Source organism: Sarcophilus harrisii, chromosome 3, assembly GCF_902635505.1.
Source record: "Sarcophilus harrisii chromosome 3, mSarHar1.11, whole genome shotgun sequence".
NCBI classification, from domain to species: domain Eukaryota; kingdom Metazoa; phylum Chordata; class Mammalia; order Dasyuromorphia; family Dasyuridae; genus Sarcophilus; species Sarcophilus harrisii.
In genome coordinates, this window is record NC_045428.1 from 534,525,771 (window position 1) to 534,544,877 (window position 19,107).

General features: G+C 33.5%; 1 protein-coding gene and 1 pseudogene across 1 annotated transcript; both read right to left on the reverse strand.

The window, feature by feature from the left end:
- Positions 1-101, reverse strand: LOC111720279 (annotated as a pseudogene).
- Positions 102-7,066: 6,965 nt separating this feature from the next.
- LOC116422122 (olfactory receptor 52Z1-like) lies at positions 7,067-8,026 on the reverse strand. The gene is given in 1 exon segment (XM_031957276.1): positions 7,067-8,026. A coding segment is annotated over 1 exon segment (960 nt).
- Between the last annotated feature and the right edge of the window lie 11,081 nt (positions 8,027-19,107).

Sequence of the window (19,107 nt, forward strand, 5' to 3'; positions counted from 1 at the left end):
TTAATGGAACGCTTCACAAATTTGCGTGTCATCCTTGCACAGGGGCCATGCTAATCTCTGTATCGTTCCAATTTTAGTATATGTGCTGCCGAAGCGAGCACATATTCTGGAACCTATACAAAAACTGACCATATATCAGGGCATGAAAACCTCAAAATCAAATGCAGAAAGGCAGAAATTATAAATGCATTTTTTCAGATCATAATGTAATGAAAATCACATAAGGACTTAAGGCCAGGAGAAAACAGATCAAAAGTTAATTGACAACTAAATAATCTAATCCTAAAGAATGAATGGGTAAAACAAGAAATCCTAAACACAATTAATAACTTCATCCAAGAGAATGACAATAATGAGACAACATACCAAAATTTGTGGGATGCAACCAAAGTAGTTATAAGGGGAAATTTTATATCTCTAGATATTTACTTGTATAAAATAGAGAAAGAAAAGATCAATGAATTGGGCTTACAACTAAAAAAGCTATAAAAAGAACAAATTAAAAACCCTCAATTAAATACCAAATTTGAAATTCTGAAAAAAGAGAGAGTAATAAAATGTAAAATAAGAAAACAATTGAATTAATAAATAAAACTAAGAGTTAGTTTTATGGGAAAATCAATAAAATAGATAAAATTTTAGTTAAATTGATTACAAAAAGGAAAGGAGAAAATCAAATTGTTAGTCTCAAAAATGAAAAGGGAGAACTTTCCACCAATGAAGAGGAAATTAGAGTAATAATTAGGAGTTATTTTGCCCAAATATGCCAAAGTGCTTAAAACAATAGGGAAAGAAGGAGTCCTACTAAATTCCTTTTATGACACAGATATGGTGCTGATAGCTACACCAGGCAGTTGAAAACAGAGAAAGACCAATTTCCCTAATGAATATTGATGCAAAAATCTTAAATAAAGAATTAGCAATGAGATTACACAAAGGCATCCCCAAGATAATACAATATGATCAAGTAGGATTTATACCAGCCTTGCATAGTTCAATATTAGGAATTACTATCAGCATATCAATAATATTAGGAATACTACCAGCATAATCAAATATATCAATAACCAAACTAACAAAAATCATATGATTATCTCAATAAATGCGGAAAAAGCATTTGATAAAATCCAGTGACCATTCCTATTTAAAACACCAGAGAATATAGAAATAAATGGATTGTTCCTTAAAATGATCACTTACATCTATTTAAAACCACTAGGAAAAACACTACTAAGGACAGGGTGGAAAGAAAACAAAAGTATTTACAGGGAAGAAAATAGGATGGAGGGAAATACAGAGCAGGCAATCATAACTGCTAATGTGAATGGAATGCACTCTCCCATAATTGGAAATTAGTATGGAAGAAATAAGAACTTGACCCACACCTAACATCACATACCAAGATAAGATCTAAATGGGTTCATGATTTAGACATAAAGAATGATATTATAAGCAATTAGAGGAACATAGGATAGTTATAACAATCAAACTGCCAAAAATCACTTTATGGAGCTAGAAAAAAATATTAACAAAATTTGTCTGGAAGAACAATGACACATATTGAATTATGGAGACTGAGTGTGGATCAAAGTATATTTTCACACACACACACCTCTTTTTGTTTGCTTTTTATTTCTTCTGTTTTTTTTTTCTTTTTTGTCTGATTTTTCTTTCACAACATGACAAATATCAAAATTTGTTTAAAATGATTGTGTATAAATATGACCTATATCAGATTGCTTGCTGTCTTGGAAGGGGAGATAAAGGAAGGAGAGACAAAAAAATTGAAATTCAAAATATTTGAACAAAAATGAATATTGAAAACTATATATTTTATGTAATTGGAAAAATAAAACACTATTGAGAAAAAAATTTGAAAAAAAAAAAAGACTTGCAAAAATATACTGAAGTAAAGAACTCCATAAAAGTAAAATTAGGCAAGTGGAAACTAATGACTTTTTGAGACAAATTGTGGGCTTCTGAATCAAATTTTTTGTTAAGTTTTGTCTTTAGATAGTAGCTGGTTTTCCTCAATTTCTTTAAGTATGCAAGATATTTGACAATACCAATCAATTTCATTTCTCTGAGTTTCAATTTCCTTGTATTTAAAATGATGATAACATTTCTTATACTACCTGCCTCACAAAGTTTTAATCATAAGGGACTTTGTGACCTTTAAGCGCTATATTTTTTTATTTATTTTTTATTTATAAAGTAGAAATTCTATTGTGTCTGCCCTATTATATGTAGATGTATGTGTATAATAGATATCATATATGTATATGTAAATCACAAAAATATACCATTGGATGAAGCAAACTAATTGTGTAGATTATGACATCCAGTGAGATGGACAACTGGGTAAACTTATCCAACAGTAATAAATAGGATGAAAATCAGTGAGATTCTCTTAGGGAACTGCTAAGTTTTTTTATGCCTCCAAATATCTTTCTGAAACAAAGATCCACCTTTTGAATCAGATATCTCCCTGCATTTTTCATTCATCTATGAGTCATGAAATACTAAAGTCTGTTTAGTTTGAATAAATTATAATTAATATCACTTAAAAAGGGTAATGGGGAATAACATAATGGATATGATCAAGCTGGAACAATGAAGTAAAGCTCAGGTAAAGAATGTCCTCATCAAAATATTCTCAAAATTGATGAAGTGCTCATGGAATCAGAGTTTCCTGCCTATTAGGAGGAACCTGTGTAAGAAACTTATGGGAAGGTATAGACAAGCACTATATATCATGAGCAGTTATTGATGAGTTGTGATCTGCACCTTTGGAGAGAACATATCAATGGATTTGCATTTTGTTTTTATTATTTCTGTGATAATTGCAAAATGAAAATATGGTTCAGGAATTCCTTTCTTTCAGAGATGTTGGGAGAGATATTCAGAAAACCCCAGCATTTCTTTGTTCACCATGACAAGAAAGTGAAGCTTTATGTGTAGTGGTTGTTAAACAATGAAAGGTAGAACACTGACTCTCAAGTTACACTTACTTAGAAAAGTAGTCAATGTTAACCTAATCAGTTCACCTGATCTGACCTTTCCTTATTAATGTAGAATAATTTATTAATTTTAATCTACTACAATCTGGGTAGGATCATTATAGTGTCAAACTCTGAGAAACCATGGAAGATTGAACAGGACATATCAGAATAGCACAAATATCTGGAAGGAAGTAGGAGCATGGTGGTACTAGAAAGATAGCCAAAACAGATACTTTTGACAAAAACTGGTGAAGGAGACATTAACTTTGTCTTGCATAAAGATGTCTGAAACAATACCTTAACACTCTCAAGAAGAACCCCAATCTGACACTGATACATTGTTGGTGGAGCTGTGAACGAATCCAACCATTCTGGAGAGCAATCTGGAATTATGCCCAAAAAGTTATCAAACTGTGCATACCCTTTGATCCAGCAGTGTTTCTACTGGGCTTATACTCCAAGGAGATACTAAAGAAGGGAAAGGGATCAATATGTGCCAAAATGTTTGTGGCAGCCCTGTTTGTAGTGGCTAGAAGCTGGAAACTGAGTGGATGCCCATCAATTGGAGAATGGTTGGGTAAATTGTGGTATATGAATGTTATGGAATATTATTATTCTGTAAGAAATGACCAGCAGGATGAATACAGAGAGGCTTGGAGAGAATTACATGAACTGATGCTGAGTGAAATGAGCAGAGCCAAGAGATCATTATATATGTCAACAACGATACTGTATGAAGATGTATTCTGATGGAAGTGGATTTCTTTGACAAAGAGACCTAATTCAGTTTCAATTGATCAATGATGGACAGAAGCAGGTACACCCAAAGAAAAAACACTGGGAAATGAATGTAAACTGTTTGCATTTTTGTTTTTCTTCCCAGGTTATTTTTACCTTCTGAATCCAATTCTCCCTGTGCAACAAGAAAACTGTTTGGATCTGCACACATACATTGTATCTAGGATATACTATGCCATATTCAACATATATAGGACTGCTTGCCATCTAGGGGAGGGGTGGAGGGTGAGAGGGAAAAATCGGAACAGAAGTTGAGTGCAAGGGATAATGTTGTAAAAAAATTACCCTGGCGTGGATTCTGTCAATAAAAAGTTACTATAATAATAAAATTTTAAAAATTACAAATAAAAAAAAAAAGAACACCAATCTTATTGTTTCAACAAAACCCTGACAATTAAATTAGAAACATTTAATAGCAATGACATGTAGGAGTTGTTGTTATTTATTATAAAAGGATACAATTCCATCAGGAATGATGTCACTGGTTGCTATTGACTTGTGTTTTGGAGCTACAAAGACTACTGATACCAAGAGCCAGTATGAATTTCAGTTGAGAGAGAAATTGAAAGAAAAGAAACTCACCACCTCATTACATCTTAAACCTGGAAAAATGCTGAAAGAAATAGATGATGGTATAGTATTCATGTTCATTGTTAAGAGGTTTAATAGGATGACAGAGTTCTGCTAAGAATTCGTGATGATAAGGAGCCACACAAATCAGCATATCAATAGAAAGCAACTAATGCTAATTGCAAAGTCTGGACAACTTGCCTACTTACAAGTTTCTGAGACTATAGAGATAATTTGGTAAAGGTGATTAATTATAATCATATATCCCCGTTAGTTGGTTTCCCACAGGGAAAGAGTAAATGTAGGTTGCTTGATTGAACTCTAAGTGAGATTGCCGAACAGTGTACAAAGATAGCTGAATTCATACAATGGATCAGAACCAGATATTTTAAGAAAAGAAATATGAAATACACCCTGACAACTAAGTCAAATAAAGGAAGAGAACTAAACCAATAAATAACACCTTTTATACTTTTAATGCTTCAAAAAGAGTCTATTGGGGTGAAGATATACTTCTTGGAAGATAGTAATTCTGCTAGGCAGCCCGGGTTTCTTAAGATTTCTGATTTAGGTAGACAAAACTATAATTCTAATGAGGATTATGATTAGCACTAACAGGGCTATAGAGACAGATCAGTAGATGTCAGCACTAACTCAACATAGAGAAACAGCTACATTTATAGTGAGATGGTTTATTAAGCATTTTCAATGTGCCAGGCACTGAGTTGAGCCTCTGAGATAAAAAGAAAAGCAAAAATCAGTCCCTGTTATTAAGGATCTCACAATTTAAAAGGGGAGAGAACATGCAAATAAATAAGTAAAATAAGGTATAGATAAATGAGAGTATCGTATATGTAATGTTTCCCCAGATAATGTGGGCCTCAAATATATGTGTAGGGGTGTGTATGTATGTCTATATATACAGATTTAAATTGTTATCTGTGTGCATGTATATGTATATATATAAACATACATATATATATATACATGGATATGTCATCTGTATTAATAAATGCATTTACCAGTTATAGCATATTTAAGTATGCTTGCTATTATTAAGTTATGGTTAAGTATACTTGTTATAATATTTATGTTATAGTTTTTACTTTTGTATTCATATGATGTCTTTATTTAAGTTGCATTTGTTTGCAATAATTTCCTGGTGGCACACCACTTAATATAATGCCTGGCACATAGTAAGTACTTAATTGTTAGTTATGTGTTACATTTTTGCTATTTTATTTCAAAATATTGTTTAAGAGGACTTTTGTTGTTTGGGTGTGTCCTACCTTTCATTATCTTGTGTACTATACTATCCATGGAGTTTTCTTGTCAAGCAAAATAGAATCATTTGCCATTTCCTTCTCCAATGAATTGAGACAAACAGGTTAAGTGACTTGGATCAGAATCACATGACTATAAAGAATATAGGGTGATATTTGAACTCAGGCCTTTTTGACTCCAGGCCCAGGGCTCTATCCACTGACCCATCTATATACTCCATGATAGAACTGACATTATTTTTATTACTATATCTGCTTTCATTTTTATGGAAGTGCATATTCTCTGCAAAATGAGCATATGATGTATTCATTAAATAATTTTGACTTGTTCTAGATATTTTTTTACTATTATCACACTCAAAAGTTAAATTCTCTTTTCTGGTTGTTTTATCATGCTGCTAACTCAAATTGAGTTTACCATCTCTGATAAGCTTCACATTTTGAATCTTTTTAAACATTTAACTAATTTTTATTCATGGACTTTATCTATAGATAGATAGACAGAGAGAGAGATAGAGAGATATCACGTTCATTCTTGTACATATTACTTACCAACTTATAATATAATCTCATTTTTAAAAGTGTTTATTTTTTGACAGGGAAAAAAAAGAGTAGTTCAACAAAACAAACACACCAAACATACATAATAGAACATTCATTTTTTTCATATCCATAAATTCCCATCTCTAGAATGAAAGGAGGGAAATACATCTTTTTAATTCTTCTTCAAAATGAAAATTTATGACACTCACATTTTCAAGCAATTAATATGGAATTCAGTCATTTCCCTATCCTGAACAAATCACAGCAAAAATTGATGAGGCAGCCATTTTCTGGGTACAATCTCTTTGTTGATGTTATGCATCCATAAATATTCAGAATATATTCTGCACAGTATGTGGTTTATTAAAACCCTTACACATTTTCTTTTCCTCTGATTGGTTTTCTACTATCGTATAGTAGTCATTTTCATAGCTTCTAGAGAGATTATTACTTTTTATCCATACCATTGACTTTATTGGCATAGAGAATTCTTAGCAGATGAGTGCCTGTTCTTCCATTTACACTACCTAGAAAGTTGGCTTGCACACTAAGACTTCAAGTGACTTGTCTACTCATCATATATTAGAGCTAGGATTTAAACTTAAGTATTCTTGACTTTGATGTTGAGACCTCATCTTTTAAATTAATGATGTTTGTTGCAAATGGATTTTAAAAAAGGTAAATCTCAAATTAAAATTATCTTTTCTCTTCTTGGCCATTTTGGGAGGATGTATGATGAACAGGTAAGGTGAAATTATTTGCTGATAGTTTATAGATTTTATTTATTTAGTCTCTTTCTCTTTCCACTTTACCATCTAACTCAAACTCTTCTGTCAGGCAAAGTCAGTATCAGTTTCATTTCATTGTATTTTAGCAACATGTTCTAATGGAAGAAAAGACCTGAATTGCCCTGTCCTGAATCTGCTTTGTCTTTACTCCATAAATGATGGGGTTGAGCATGGGAGGTACCACCACATAGAGGTTAGCCACTAAAATATGGATGTGCCGGGGAATGGTATGGCCTCCAAAGCGGTGAGCAAAGAAAGAAAAGAAGGCTGGAGTATAGAACATGAGAATCACACAGATATGGGAGCCACAGGTGTTAAGAGCCTAGAACCTGGCAGACCAGGAAGGTATGTTGAAGACAGCATGAAGGATCAATGAATAGGAAATAATGATGAGCAGGACATCCAGACCTGTTGACAATAAGGCCATGGTCAGGCCATAGATAATGTTGATTTTGATGTTGTCACAGGCTAACCTAGCTATGCCCATGTGTTCACAGTAGGAGTGGCGAATGATGTTTTGTCCACAATAAGTAAGCCGATACACCAAAAAGATGAAAGGAAAGCAAATGAGAAAACTCCTAACCACAGCTGCTATCCCAATCTTCCCAATGATGGAGGGGGTAAGAATGGTGGTATATCTCAATGGGTAACAGATAGCCACATAGCGATCAAATGCCATAGCCAACAGAATGGCTGATTCTGCCACAAAGATAAGATGGATAAAAAACATTTGAGCCACACAGCTGCCAAAGGAGATAGCTCCAGAATGAAACCAGAAAATGGCCAACATTTTGGGGGCTGTGGTTGTGGAGAGCAGAACATCTGCTAGGGCCAGCATAGAGAGGAACAAGTACATAGGCTCATGGAGGCTACGCTCCGTGATGACAAGGACAATCAAAAAGCTATTGCCGATAATGGCTACAAAGTACATGGAACAAATGGGAATGGAGATCCAGGTATGTGAGTCCTCCAGTCCTGGGATACCAATCAGAATGTACCTGATGTCTTGAGGATTGGTGTTATTAAGTAGAGAGGATACCATATCTTACTGTCTCTTTTAGCTTGGCAGCTGTAATTAAATAAAATAGGATTGTATGCTATTTTTAGCAAAAGTACAAAAATGATTAATTCTTTCCTTCTTGTAGCATACCCTACTGTTTGTGAGGAAGAGAAAAATCAAAAGGTTAGTCTGAATATTGTACCTTCTTTATTTACCTAACATTTTCTCTTTTCCCATCTTTGTTTTATGGGCTCCCTCTAGTACCAGATCAAATCTTACCTTCTGCAAGGAAACTTTAATGATTCATCTTAATGCTAGTGCTTCCCTCTATTGATTATTTCCAATTTATCCTGTTTAGATTTCATTTGTTAGTAGTTCTTTTTATTTGCTTGTTTTGCATATTGTCTGTGTCCCTCCTCCCTTTAAATTATGAACTCCTTGAGAGCAGAGATTTTTTTTGCTTGTTTTTTTGATTTTATTTGTATATAAAGCACTTAGCCTTGTGCCTAGCCCAGAGATATTTATTGACTGACCAGCTGCCTGAAAAAAAATCATTGCTATGTAATACAAAACTGCAACAATAAAGACAGTTCCTAATCCTTCTCTGTTCTCCAGGCAATGATCCACCATTTTTCCATTTACATCACTCCTCAGTTTAAAATCACTTCCATGGCTCCAAAATCAGAACATCACAAAGTCTTAGATCTAAAAGGGGTTTAAATAATATTGAGTCCAGTCTGTACATGAAAATGAATTCCTTTTTTTTCTTTTTTTAAAATTGCAATAGTATTTTATTTTTCCAATTATACACAAATATAGATTTCAACATATTAATAAGATTTTGAATTCCAAATCTTTTTCTCCCTCCCTCTATTACCTCCCCCTTCCCTATTGTAGCAAGCAATCTGAAATAGATTATACATGTATAATGATTTTTAAACATATTTCTATAGTAATGTTATGAAGGAAAAATCAGAACAAAAGAAAACTCATGAGAAAAGAAAACAAAAAAAGTGAAAATAGTATGCTTTATTTACAGTTTCCCTAGTTGTCTCTCTGGATGTGGACAGCATTTTCTAATTCAAGTATTGAATTGTCTTGAATCACTGTTTTACTGAGAATAGCTAAGTCTGCCATAGCTGATATTCACATAATTTTGCTGATACTGTGTATTGTTTTTCTGCTTCTGTTCACTTCACTCAGCATCATTTCATGTAAGTCTTTCCAGATTTTCTAAAAGTTAAGTCTTTTTAAAAAAATAAATTCAAGTGATCATCTAGACTTCTAGGGAAAGGGAACCTTCTACTCCCAAAAGAAACCCATTATACTTTTGGTCACTTCTAATATTTAGGAAGTTTTCCTTGAACCATTTTTAACAATTTTTCTATGAGACATATTCAAATATAAGTTGTAAGTGGCAAGCTAGATTGTTCAATAGATAGCTCGCAGGGCCTAGAGTCAAGAAAACCAAAATTCATATCCAGCCTCAGAAATTGGCTGTGTGATTCTGGTCAGAGCACTTAATTCCTCAAATGTAAAATGATGGTGGGATAATAATCACACTTACTTCCTTGGGCTGTTATAATGATCAAAAGAGATATTTTATAAGTACATATTAGATGTTTAATAAATGCTTATTTCCTTGCCTTCTTGTTTAGGTTTAAAATTATACATTTTGGAGATACTATGCATTGGCAAATAGCTTTTATACTACTTGCCACTTCCCCTCATTCAATTCTTCTCTTCTACAATCCATGCATTTTCACTTCTTCCAAGTAGGCCTCACAAGGCTCTTCACTATTCTAGTTAACACTTCGTTCTCCAAGTTTATTGGTTTTAGATTAATTTTATTTTTTTAATGGTCAAAAATCTGTTTCTCTCAACTCCCTCTATTCAAAAGAAAAATTAATGCTTATTATAAACATGATTTGTGAAGAAAAGCTAATTTGTAGATTGATTATGTCAAAAATATAAATGTCTCATTCTGAATTCTGTTTTCTCTTTCTTTTTCAGGTGGTAAGTTACATAGCACATCAATGGTTCTCTCAAACCATTCTGTTAAACTTGAAGTCTTTAAAGTTTCAAAAATTTTTAAATTCTTTCAAAGTTTTCTTTGTTATAATGGGCCCTTGCCAGCAAGGGTCCAGGATTGGGAGTTAGATATTGATTATTAGTATGGATGATGTATAAAGATGCATCTAGATAGAATGTCATGATAATATGGGATGAAGAGGCCTAGTTCTCTACTTCAGTGTTTACAGATATTCTAATACAGTGAAGTGAGTGAGTGAAAAGGAGCCTTTTGATTTGGCTATTAAGTTAGAACTGAGATTGGATACAAAAGGCACCAATGAAGAAACTTGCTCTCCTTATTTCTTTTGGTACAAGGGCCTCTGAGACTTCAACAGTTCAGAAATTGGAGGAAAGAAGATACAAAAGGAGTCTTCAAATCTCAAACACAATATTATAACTAAGTAGGGGGGAAGAAGAAATAGAGAACATTCCCTCCCCTAATGGTCTTATAGAACTCAGAGAATTGTATTTAACATCTTATATTCAGCAATAAGAAAAGAGAGTGAATTTTTTCCATTAGGGTCTTTTTAATGTTCTTTAAGGTCCAGCTCTGCAGTTAGCCCAAAGCCCTATGTTAACACAGTAATCATACTGAATATGCATGCTCTGAAGTTGAAGTAATGAATTTTTAGAAGGAGATTCGCCCAGCCTCCATATGATACTTCTGCACATACTTCTAGTAGGAGATCATCATTAACCAATCTTCCATTATGTTATCAAAGTCCTTCATAAAACATGACGAGAAACTGAATTCAATGCTCCAAATATAGTTTGAGCAGAGCAGAGTAAAGAGGGACCATCACCTCCCTTTTCCTGAAAGCACAGAGTCCAAGGCAGAATGAAATTTTAGGCTAACACATCAGACTATTGAATCATAAGGACATTTCTACCCAATAATTAAAATTATTTCACAGGCTCTTAAACCTCCTTTGAACATTTCCGCAATAGAAAGACTGTAGGATGAAATATCAAAGGACATGAATTCATATCTCAATCACTTCCTAACAATATGACAATTAGAAAGTCACTTAATTTCTTTGAACCTCATTTTCTTCACTATAAAAATGAGAGGTTTATATTGGATGAACTTAAGGACTCTTGAAACTTTCAAACTATGATTAAATAAAATAAAAACACTGAAAGTCATCAGAGATGAATTTATATAACCAATACTTGTGCAAGACTCCTTTCTATGAAGTCCCCAAATTGTGATCTTTCAGGTATGGTTAAATATCTCCTGTGATAGGAGATACTGACTTCACAAAGTAGTCACACCACACTGTTGAATAGCTATAGTTATTATGATGTTCCATTTTTGTTGTAAGGAAATAAAAATCTTTTTTTTTGAAGCAAGAGATATTTATTTAAACAGCATAGCAAAATTAGGAACAAGAAATATTCTTTCCCTTCTCCATAGCACAGGGTTTATAATTGCCCACAAATAATCATATCACCAGTGGGAGAAGGGACACAGAAACTGCAAGGTCATGGAGAGACTCACACTTAGGGAGCATATATGGCCTGGACAACTCACAATTTTGATACTTCAGCTTGCCCTACAAGAAAGCCTCTGATGTTTTCTGGTGATGACATCAGTTAAGAAACTTTATCCATTGAGATAGGGTGCCCTTATACTCTGTTTCCTCTGCTATGCTGTTCTCTGCTGCCATTTCCATTAAAGTGCTTTCTGCCTTCTGCTGCTTTCCATTGGGCTTCAGCTGCTACAGTCTCTTATTCTATCAGTTCATATCAATTCTTATAGCTTATAGCCTAGTGACTATTTAACATTTTTGTGGTTTCAAATCCCAATCATCTAGTAGTAGAAGCTCTTGGGTATTTTTACATCTTCTTTTAATTTTCTTTTTAGATATGTTATAATCTAAAGTTTCCTTTATTTCCTATTATACCTCTTAGTTGACAGTCTCCCTATAATTTTGACCAGTTTTGCCATCTCTAGTCAAATAGATTAAATCTATTCCTTAATCCTCATACCATTTCTTCACCTATCTGAAAACTGTGCTCATCTTCTCTCTTCCTTCACTTCTCCAAAGTAAGCATTCCCATTTTCCTCATCATCTCTGATGATAACACAAAACTGATTTCTCCTCCCCATTTTTGGTTACTTCCTCTAGATCTGCTCAAACTTTTCAATATTTTTGCATAATTTTTTTTCATTTGCTTTTCTGCCCACCACCTCCCAGGAAAAGGAAAGAGGCAGGATGAACATAGATATACTGCTTTCTCTTTCTTAATTCTTCCCCCACCTCAGAAATTTTAATTAGTTAAATATAATTCAGGTGGCCATGAATTATGTGTGAAAAAGATAAAGCATCAGTTTTACCTGCTATTTTCAGATTCTGTGTTTCTTTTGGAAGACACCTCTGTCACGACCTCTCATATCAGTTCCCTTGTTGGTAATGAGAGTTATTGAATGCTTTTGGTTCCAAGTATAGATACTCTGGAGGGCCAACTCCTCTTCTGGCTTTCCTGCTCCCTGCTGCCATTCCTTTCTTCCCATTTCTCTCTACTTTATCTAAAGCAAAGTCTGCTACTCTTCCCCACACCTTTACTGCCTAAGAACATGTTTCTGACGAGCAATTGCCTGTCTTACCTGTGCAATGAATGAAAAGAGGGGCAAAGAACTCAGTGAGGGAAGGAATCAAAAAGGAGTAAATATACAGAAACCAGAGAATGTGGTATTTATATCCCTTTTCTGGCTCTCCCTCAGGTGCTGATTTAGTCCTAGAGGATTAATCATCTTCCTTTTCTCTATCCAGAATTAGATTATGAAGACAAAACCCCAGGTATTTAAATCCATCAGCATTTTTTTTCCTCTTTAGGATATTCCTTAAATTTTTATATGGTCAGGTACCACCAATAAATATTAATCTAATGACCTTTGGTTTTCAGATAAAACACCCACCAAACAAACATGTTTTCATTCCCAGACCACCAGAGAAATATAACCATTATTATAATATGAGAGAGCACACTAATATATGATGAAATTATCACATTACCCTGCAGCATCACCAAGACTGGAAAAATAAGAAAAATAGTTTTGTGATGATTGGAATTATTTTTTTCCTTAAGTAAATCTAAGTTTTTAGTCTTTTCCTATTTGCTTATTGAATCCATGAGTTACAATCAATGGGTATATGCAAATCAAGACAAAGGAAGCAGCTAATCAGTATTTTTGTAGCACTGTAACATTTACAAAGACCTGCACATGCCTTATTTCATTTGATCAATTTCTTTTTTGATATTTTGATATTGATATCAGGAGGACCTGAATTCAAATCTGGCCTCAGACACTTAACACTTCCTAGCTGTGTAACCCTGGGTAAGTCACTTAACCCCAATTGCCTCAGCCAAAAAAAGTTACTTAAAACTAACTACAAAATTAAAAAAATAAAACAAATAGAAAAATACAGAAAAAGGAAAAACAAAACAAAACATTGTCATGTGCCCAGCAAACCATATCAAGGAGGATTCAAAATATGTAACAGTAAATTTCCATTTCAAGAAACCATATACGAAAATAGAAGGCACTATATTCATGACTGTTTATTTTTTCTTTGCTTATTCTTTTGTTCTCCACTGTGCCCTTTTTACTTTATTCTTTGTTCCCTTCATCCTCCCCCCACTTCTTCCAAGCAGGATACAGTTAACCAAAAATATATTTGTGCATATAATTTTGTTTACATATATATATATATATATATATATATATACATATATATACATCTGCATAAATTGCCATACACACACATATATATATATACACACACATACACCTAAATGCACATGTACACACACAAACATATACACATTCATACATACCAAAACATGCACCTAAAATGATAATATGATTGATATATAATGTAGATTTCTCTCTTGATTGAATCTTTAAGTTTGACTTTGTCTTAGATCAATGATTAATATCCCAACATTTTTTTCCTAATAAAGTCTACCTTATCCTTGTTATTGAGTTTGAGTATATCTCTTTTCCTATCCTAGCTGACTCTTTTACTTTGACTCTACTCTTTAAGTTGCTTTGCTTTTGTTTAACTTCTGTTCCACAACCATGAATCCCTCCCTTATTTTCTCCTTCCACTCTTTCCTTTTGTCTTTATCCCATAACCATTAATCAATATACTCTTCTATTCCCTACCTTATCCTATTCCCTCCCCCTTTAATTCTTTATGTATTTTGGAGGGCGCTAGACCTTTTATAATATACACACATATGTATGTGTATTAATGTTTATTAATATATGGATGTATTCTTTATTTATCCCATTTCCAAAGTGAGTAGGTTTTCAGAACTACCAGCCCTTTTCCCTATCTAATATCTCTATCAGTTCTTCCTCTCCACCTCATCCATATAGCATAATTATTATTTTACCTTTTCTTACATGATTTTGCTTTTGAATCAGATCATACTCAGCTCTGCCCCATTTTTTTTCTTCTAGACTACCCAATTACTACTTTCAATTTTAGACATATGGTTTACATTTCCACATATAAAATAGTTTGTCATTTTTAGTCCTTGAAATTAGTCTTTGATGTTGACTCATATATTAAATTTTCTATTGAGTTTAAGTTGGGTTGAGACAAAATCTGAGTTCGTTGAATATTATTTTTCCTCATTCAAAATTATGATTAATTTTTCCAGTTATATTTTAGTCACATACTTTGCTCTTTTAATTATCAATACATGATATTACAGGACTGACAGTCATTTATTGTAGCTGCTGATAAATCATGTCTAATTCTTATTGTAAATTCAACATATTTCAATTTTTTTATGTTTGTTTTGTTTACTTGTTTCTTATGGAATTTTGTTTGACATGGACCTTTGTATTTTCCTTGTAGGATCTCTTTGAGGTGATAATTGGTGAGGGTTTTTTTGTTGTTGTTGTTTCTACTTTCTTTTCTTATTCTATTACTTCAGGACAATTTTCTTTGATAATTATTTTTGTACTATTTTGTCAAGGTTCTTTTTTTTTTTTTTTTTTTTTTGGTTTCAGCTTTCAGGTAGTCAATTATTATTCTGTTTCCTCTTCTTAAATTGTTATTGTTCTCCAAATCTATTGTTTTCTTATGTTTCACATTTTCTTTTATATTTTTCATTCTTTATATTTTTTGCTATTTTATGGTCTCTTATAGCTTCACTGGCTTCCTCTTCCCAATTCTAATTTTTAAGAATTGTTTTCTCCTTTAAGATTCTGGGTCTCCTTTCCTGGTTGGTTGACTTTCTTATAAATTTCTCAAATGTTTCTCTTTTTAAGTTTTCCTTCAATTTCTCTCATTTGGTTTTAAAGTCTTTATTGAGTTCTTCTATAAATTCTTTCTGCACAAGTAGACATTTAATGCTATTCTTTGAGTAGGAGTAGCTTTTTTTTTTTAAAATTCAACTTCCTCCACTGAAGATGAAACCCACCCTCCTCCATCTTTAGTCAGTTTCTATGATGGGGTTCTTTCTTGTTTCTTTGCTCATTTTTTTTTAAATTAGAACTTATCAGGGTAGCCACCTTTAATCCTGGGTGATGGATGGGAGGAGGAAAATTGTGCCTCTGGGTTGACTTCAGTTCTTTTCTCTGGCCTGGAACTTCATACCAAGAACTTCACCTTCCTTTAAGGGTCCAAAATCAGCAGGCTCCTTTTCCTACTGCTTATGCATGTGATTATGTATTCTGGTTCCTTTTTGCCCAGAGCCACATCTCAGCAGCACCTGGGGCCTGGCATTCCTAATCAGCCAGGTTTCCCTCAATCTTCCATACTCAAACCCCATGAAGTTCTGTGGTGAAAGTTCCTTAGGACAGTTAGGACTATAGATAACTCTTGTCCAGCTAGCCCCAGGACTCCCGATTTGCTATTTCTGTAGAACTAGTCTTGAGGTGTTACACTTCCTAGTGGTTAAAATTTGGTCCTGGGTTTTATTTTGATTAGTTGTCCCAGGCCTTCAGTATTATTTGTTTTCTTTGGTCTATGTCAACTCTGAGACACTATTTTGTTTTGTTTATTGGGGAAATATGGAAGCTTGGAATTTCTGACCTTCATCACCATCTTCCCAGAATCCTCCCATTTCACTCATTTAAAGGGTCCTTTTCTTTAGCTGTTCAGCTCTCCCTCCAAATATTTTTGATGCTCCTTTCTTGTTCTAAACTCTCAGAGACTGAGGATTTGTTTTATCTTGAGAATTCTTTAAGAATGGTAAATGATGCCTAAAACTACCTTTAAGTTATGCACTGACCCTCAATGAAGGAATTAAATAGTATCATTTGAACTCTGTAGTTGTTATGGCAATATTCCTTATACTGTATTTGCCAAAGGGATTATAATCAAATGGTAGTGTGTTAAGAAATATTCTAAGTCTTGGAGGAAGAAAGATCTGAAATAGAGATTTCTTCTTACTTTTGTGGTTATTGGATTGTTATTGCTGTTCAATAGGGTGAAAATATTGCATCTTGTCATATTCCTTTTGCAAACTCAAGACAATCAACTGTTTCATATTCAGTTATCAAAGAGGACCAAAATGACATCACTATACCAGAGTCAAGTCAGTATGTCTGACTGTGACTTATCAGACCAATACTAGCTTGGAATACTCTGCCACGAGGGACAAATAATCCCTATGAACATTTAGAATGGATTCTCTAACTTTACTCATCTCAGAAGTTTCTTCGGAGTGAATTCAATTCTGCTTTGCTCATACAATATAGCACCTTCTTTGATGAGGACACGCTATACTGAGTGGTCTTGTGCCAGTATCTCCCATGTCATATGATCACTTTAACAGTTCTTAAGAGAGACCTTGAGAGTGATTACATATCATTTTTTCTAACCACCTTGTGAGCACTTGCTCTGTATGAGTTCTCCATAAAATAAATCTTTTTGTCAAGTGTACATCTGGCAATGTGTGGTATCCTATCCATGAAAAATATTCACATTCAACAAAAAGTGTTGGTGCTGAGGCAAAAGACTACCAGAAGAATTGGTATCAACAGATCAGAGCTCTTCTCTGAGAAGGAGCAGTTAGTTGATGACTTGAAGGGTAAATAATTTGAACATTCTTTGTCATTGCTCTTTTTTAGAAATGGAATTTACATACTGATATTTTCCAATCTAGTATCCACAATTGAGTTTCCTAAATTTGCCGGCATATTGAGTGCAGTACTTTAATATCATGTTGTAGTATTTCAAATAGCTAGTCAGAATTCTACCGCATTCACTAACTTTAATTGTTAACAATGCTTCAAAATCTCATTTGACTTCTTTCTCTAGAATGTCAGCTCTAGAAAACTAACTATACTATCATGATTGTGATTACTGTCTACATTAAGATCTTTCTTATATAGTTCTTTTGTGTATTCTTGCCTCTTCTTCTATTGAATCCTTATAATTCTGTCTTTTATACCCATTTTGCATGAAACTTTCCCTTGATATCTTTAGTTTTCTTGAAGAGATCTTGCTTATCCTATTCTGTTGTTTTCTTCTATTTCTTTATATTGTTCCTTTAAGAAAACATTCTGGAATTTTCCATTCAACTGAGTAATTCCCTTTCTCGTTTCCCTTTCACTTTCCTTCTTTTCTCAACTATTTGCAAAGCTTCATTTGACAGTCATTTTGTTTTCTTTCTCTTCTTTTTTCTGGTGCACATATTTTTGTTGCTCTCTCCTGTATAATATTGCAAACCTTTGTCCATAGTTCTTAAAGCACTCTGTCTACCAGATCTAATCCCTTCAATATATTTATCATCTCCACTTCATATTTATAAGAAATGTTATTAAAGTTATACCTATAGCATCTGATGATTTTCCCTTCAACTTCAGTCTGAATTTTGCAATATTGATTATGATTGCTACTCCATTTCTCCTAAGGAATTCTTGCCTACAGTTATTGATTTATTTGCCTGAATTAAACTCACCCTTTCTTTCCATTAAGTTTACTGATACTTAAGATGCTGATATTTAAACTTTCCATTTCCTGTTTTAACACATTTATCTTACCTTGATTCATAGATCTTATCTTCCAGGTCTCTATATGATACTGATCTTTTACAGCATCAGACTTTCATTTCATCAACAGTTATAACCACAGCTGAGCTTCCTTTTGATTTTGGCCCTGCCCCTTTATTAGTTCATAAGCTACTTGGATCTGTCCTTTGCTGTTGCCCTATGGTATATTGGACACTTTACAACCTGAAGGTCTCATCTTCCAGTGTCATACCTTTTATCATTTAATACTGTTCATGGGTTTTCTAGGTAAAAATACTGTAGAAAATTGCCCTTTCTTTCTCCAGTGAATCAGAACTATTTGTCTGAACTCTGTTTTGTCTGCTATGAATAACCCTGGAGAGCATAACTCACAGTTTCATTGAGCTACACAAAGCCCTCCTCCACAACACCAGCAGGTGGGGTGGGGTTATGAGAAGGACCTACCATAATTTTATTTTTTACCATCTTTATTACCATAAAGAAAATCTGAAAGGAGGAGGAGAGCACTATCAACAGAAAGGATCAGAGAGAATGTGATAGTTGAGCTGAGTTTTGAAGGAAAAGTGGAAGGAAAAGGAGTAGAGAGAAAATAGATAAGAGTTATTCTTTTTCATAAAGTAGAAATTTGGACCAGATTCCTTCTAGGATGTTTTCCAATACTGAGAACAATTAAGGAACTCTATGCTAGGCAAATTCTCAGTAATTTTAACCCCACCTATTTTGAAGTTGGTAAAGACTAATTCTCACATAGAGCTCATAAACTGATTTCACCAGCACTGCTAAGCAAAGGCAGGCAGGATATGGTAATATTAAAAGAGGAAGAACTATATAAAATTTATAAAGAAGATGGCTCTGAACATTATGGAAATGCAAAAAAAAAAAAAGATGAGAAGGAAGTCAGTCATAGTAGTAAGAACTACAATTGTCATTAAAAGACTTGGGTACGTTTCTTTGTAGCAGGATGATTTGGAACAAATAATTTTTCAGTTCTATTAAGTGTAAAGAATTTGGACTAAGTTGTTCTCTAAAATTCTTTTCAATCCTAACA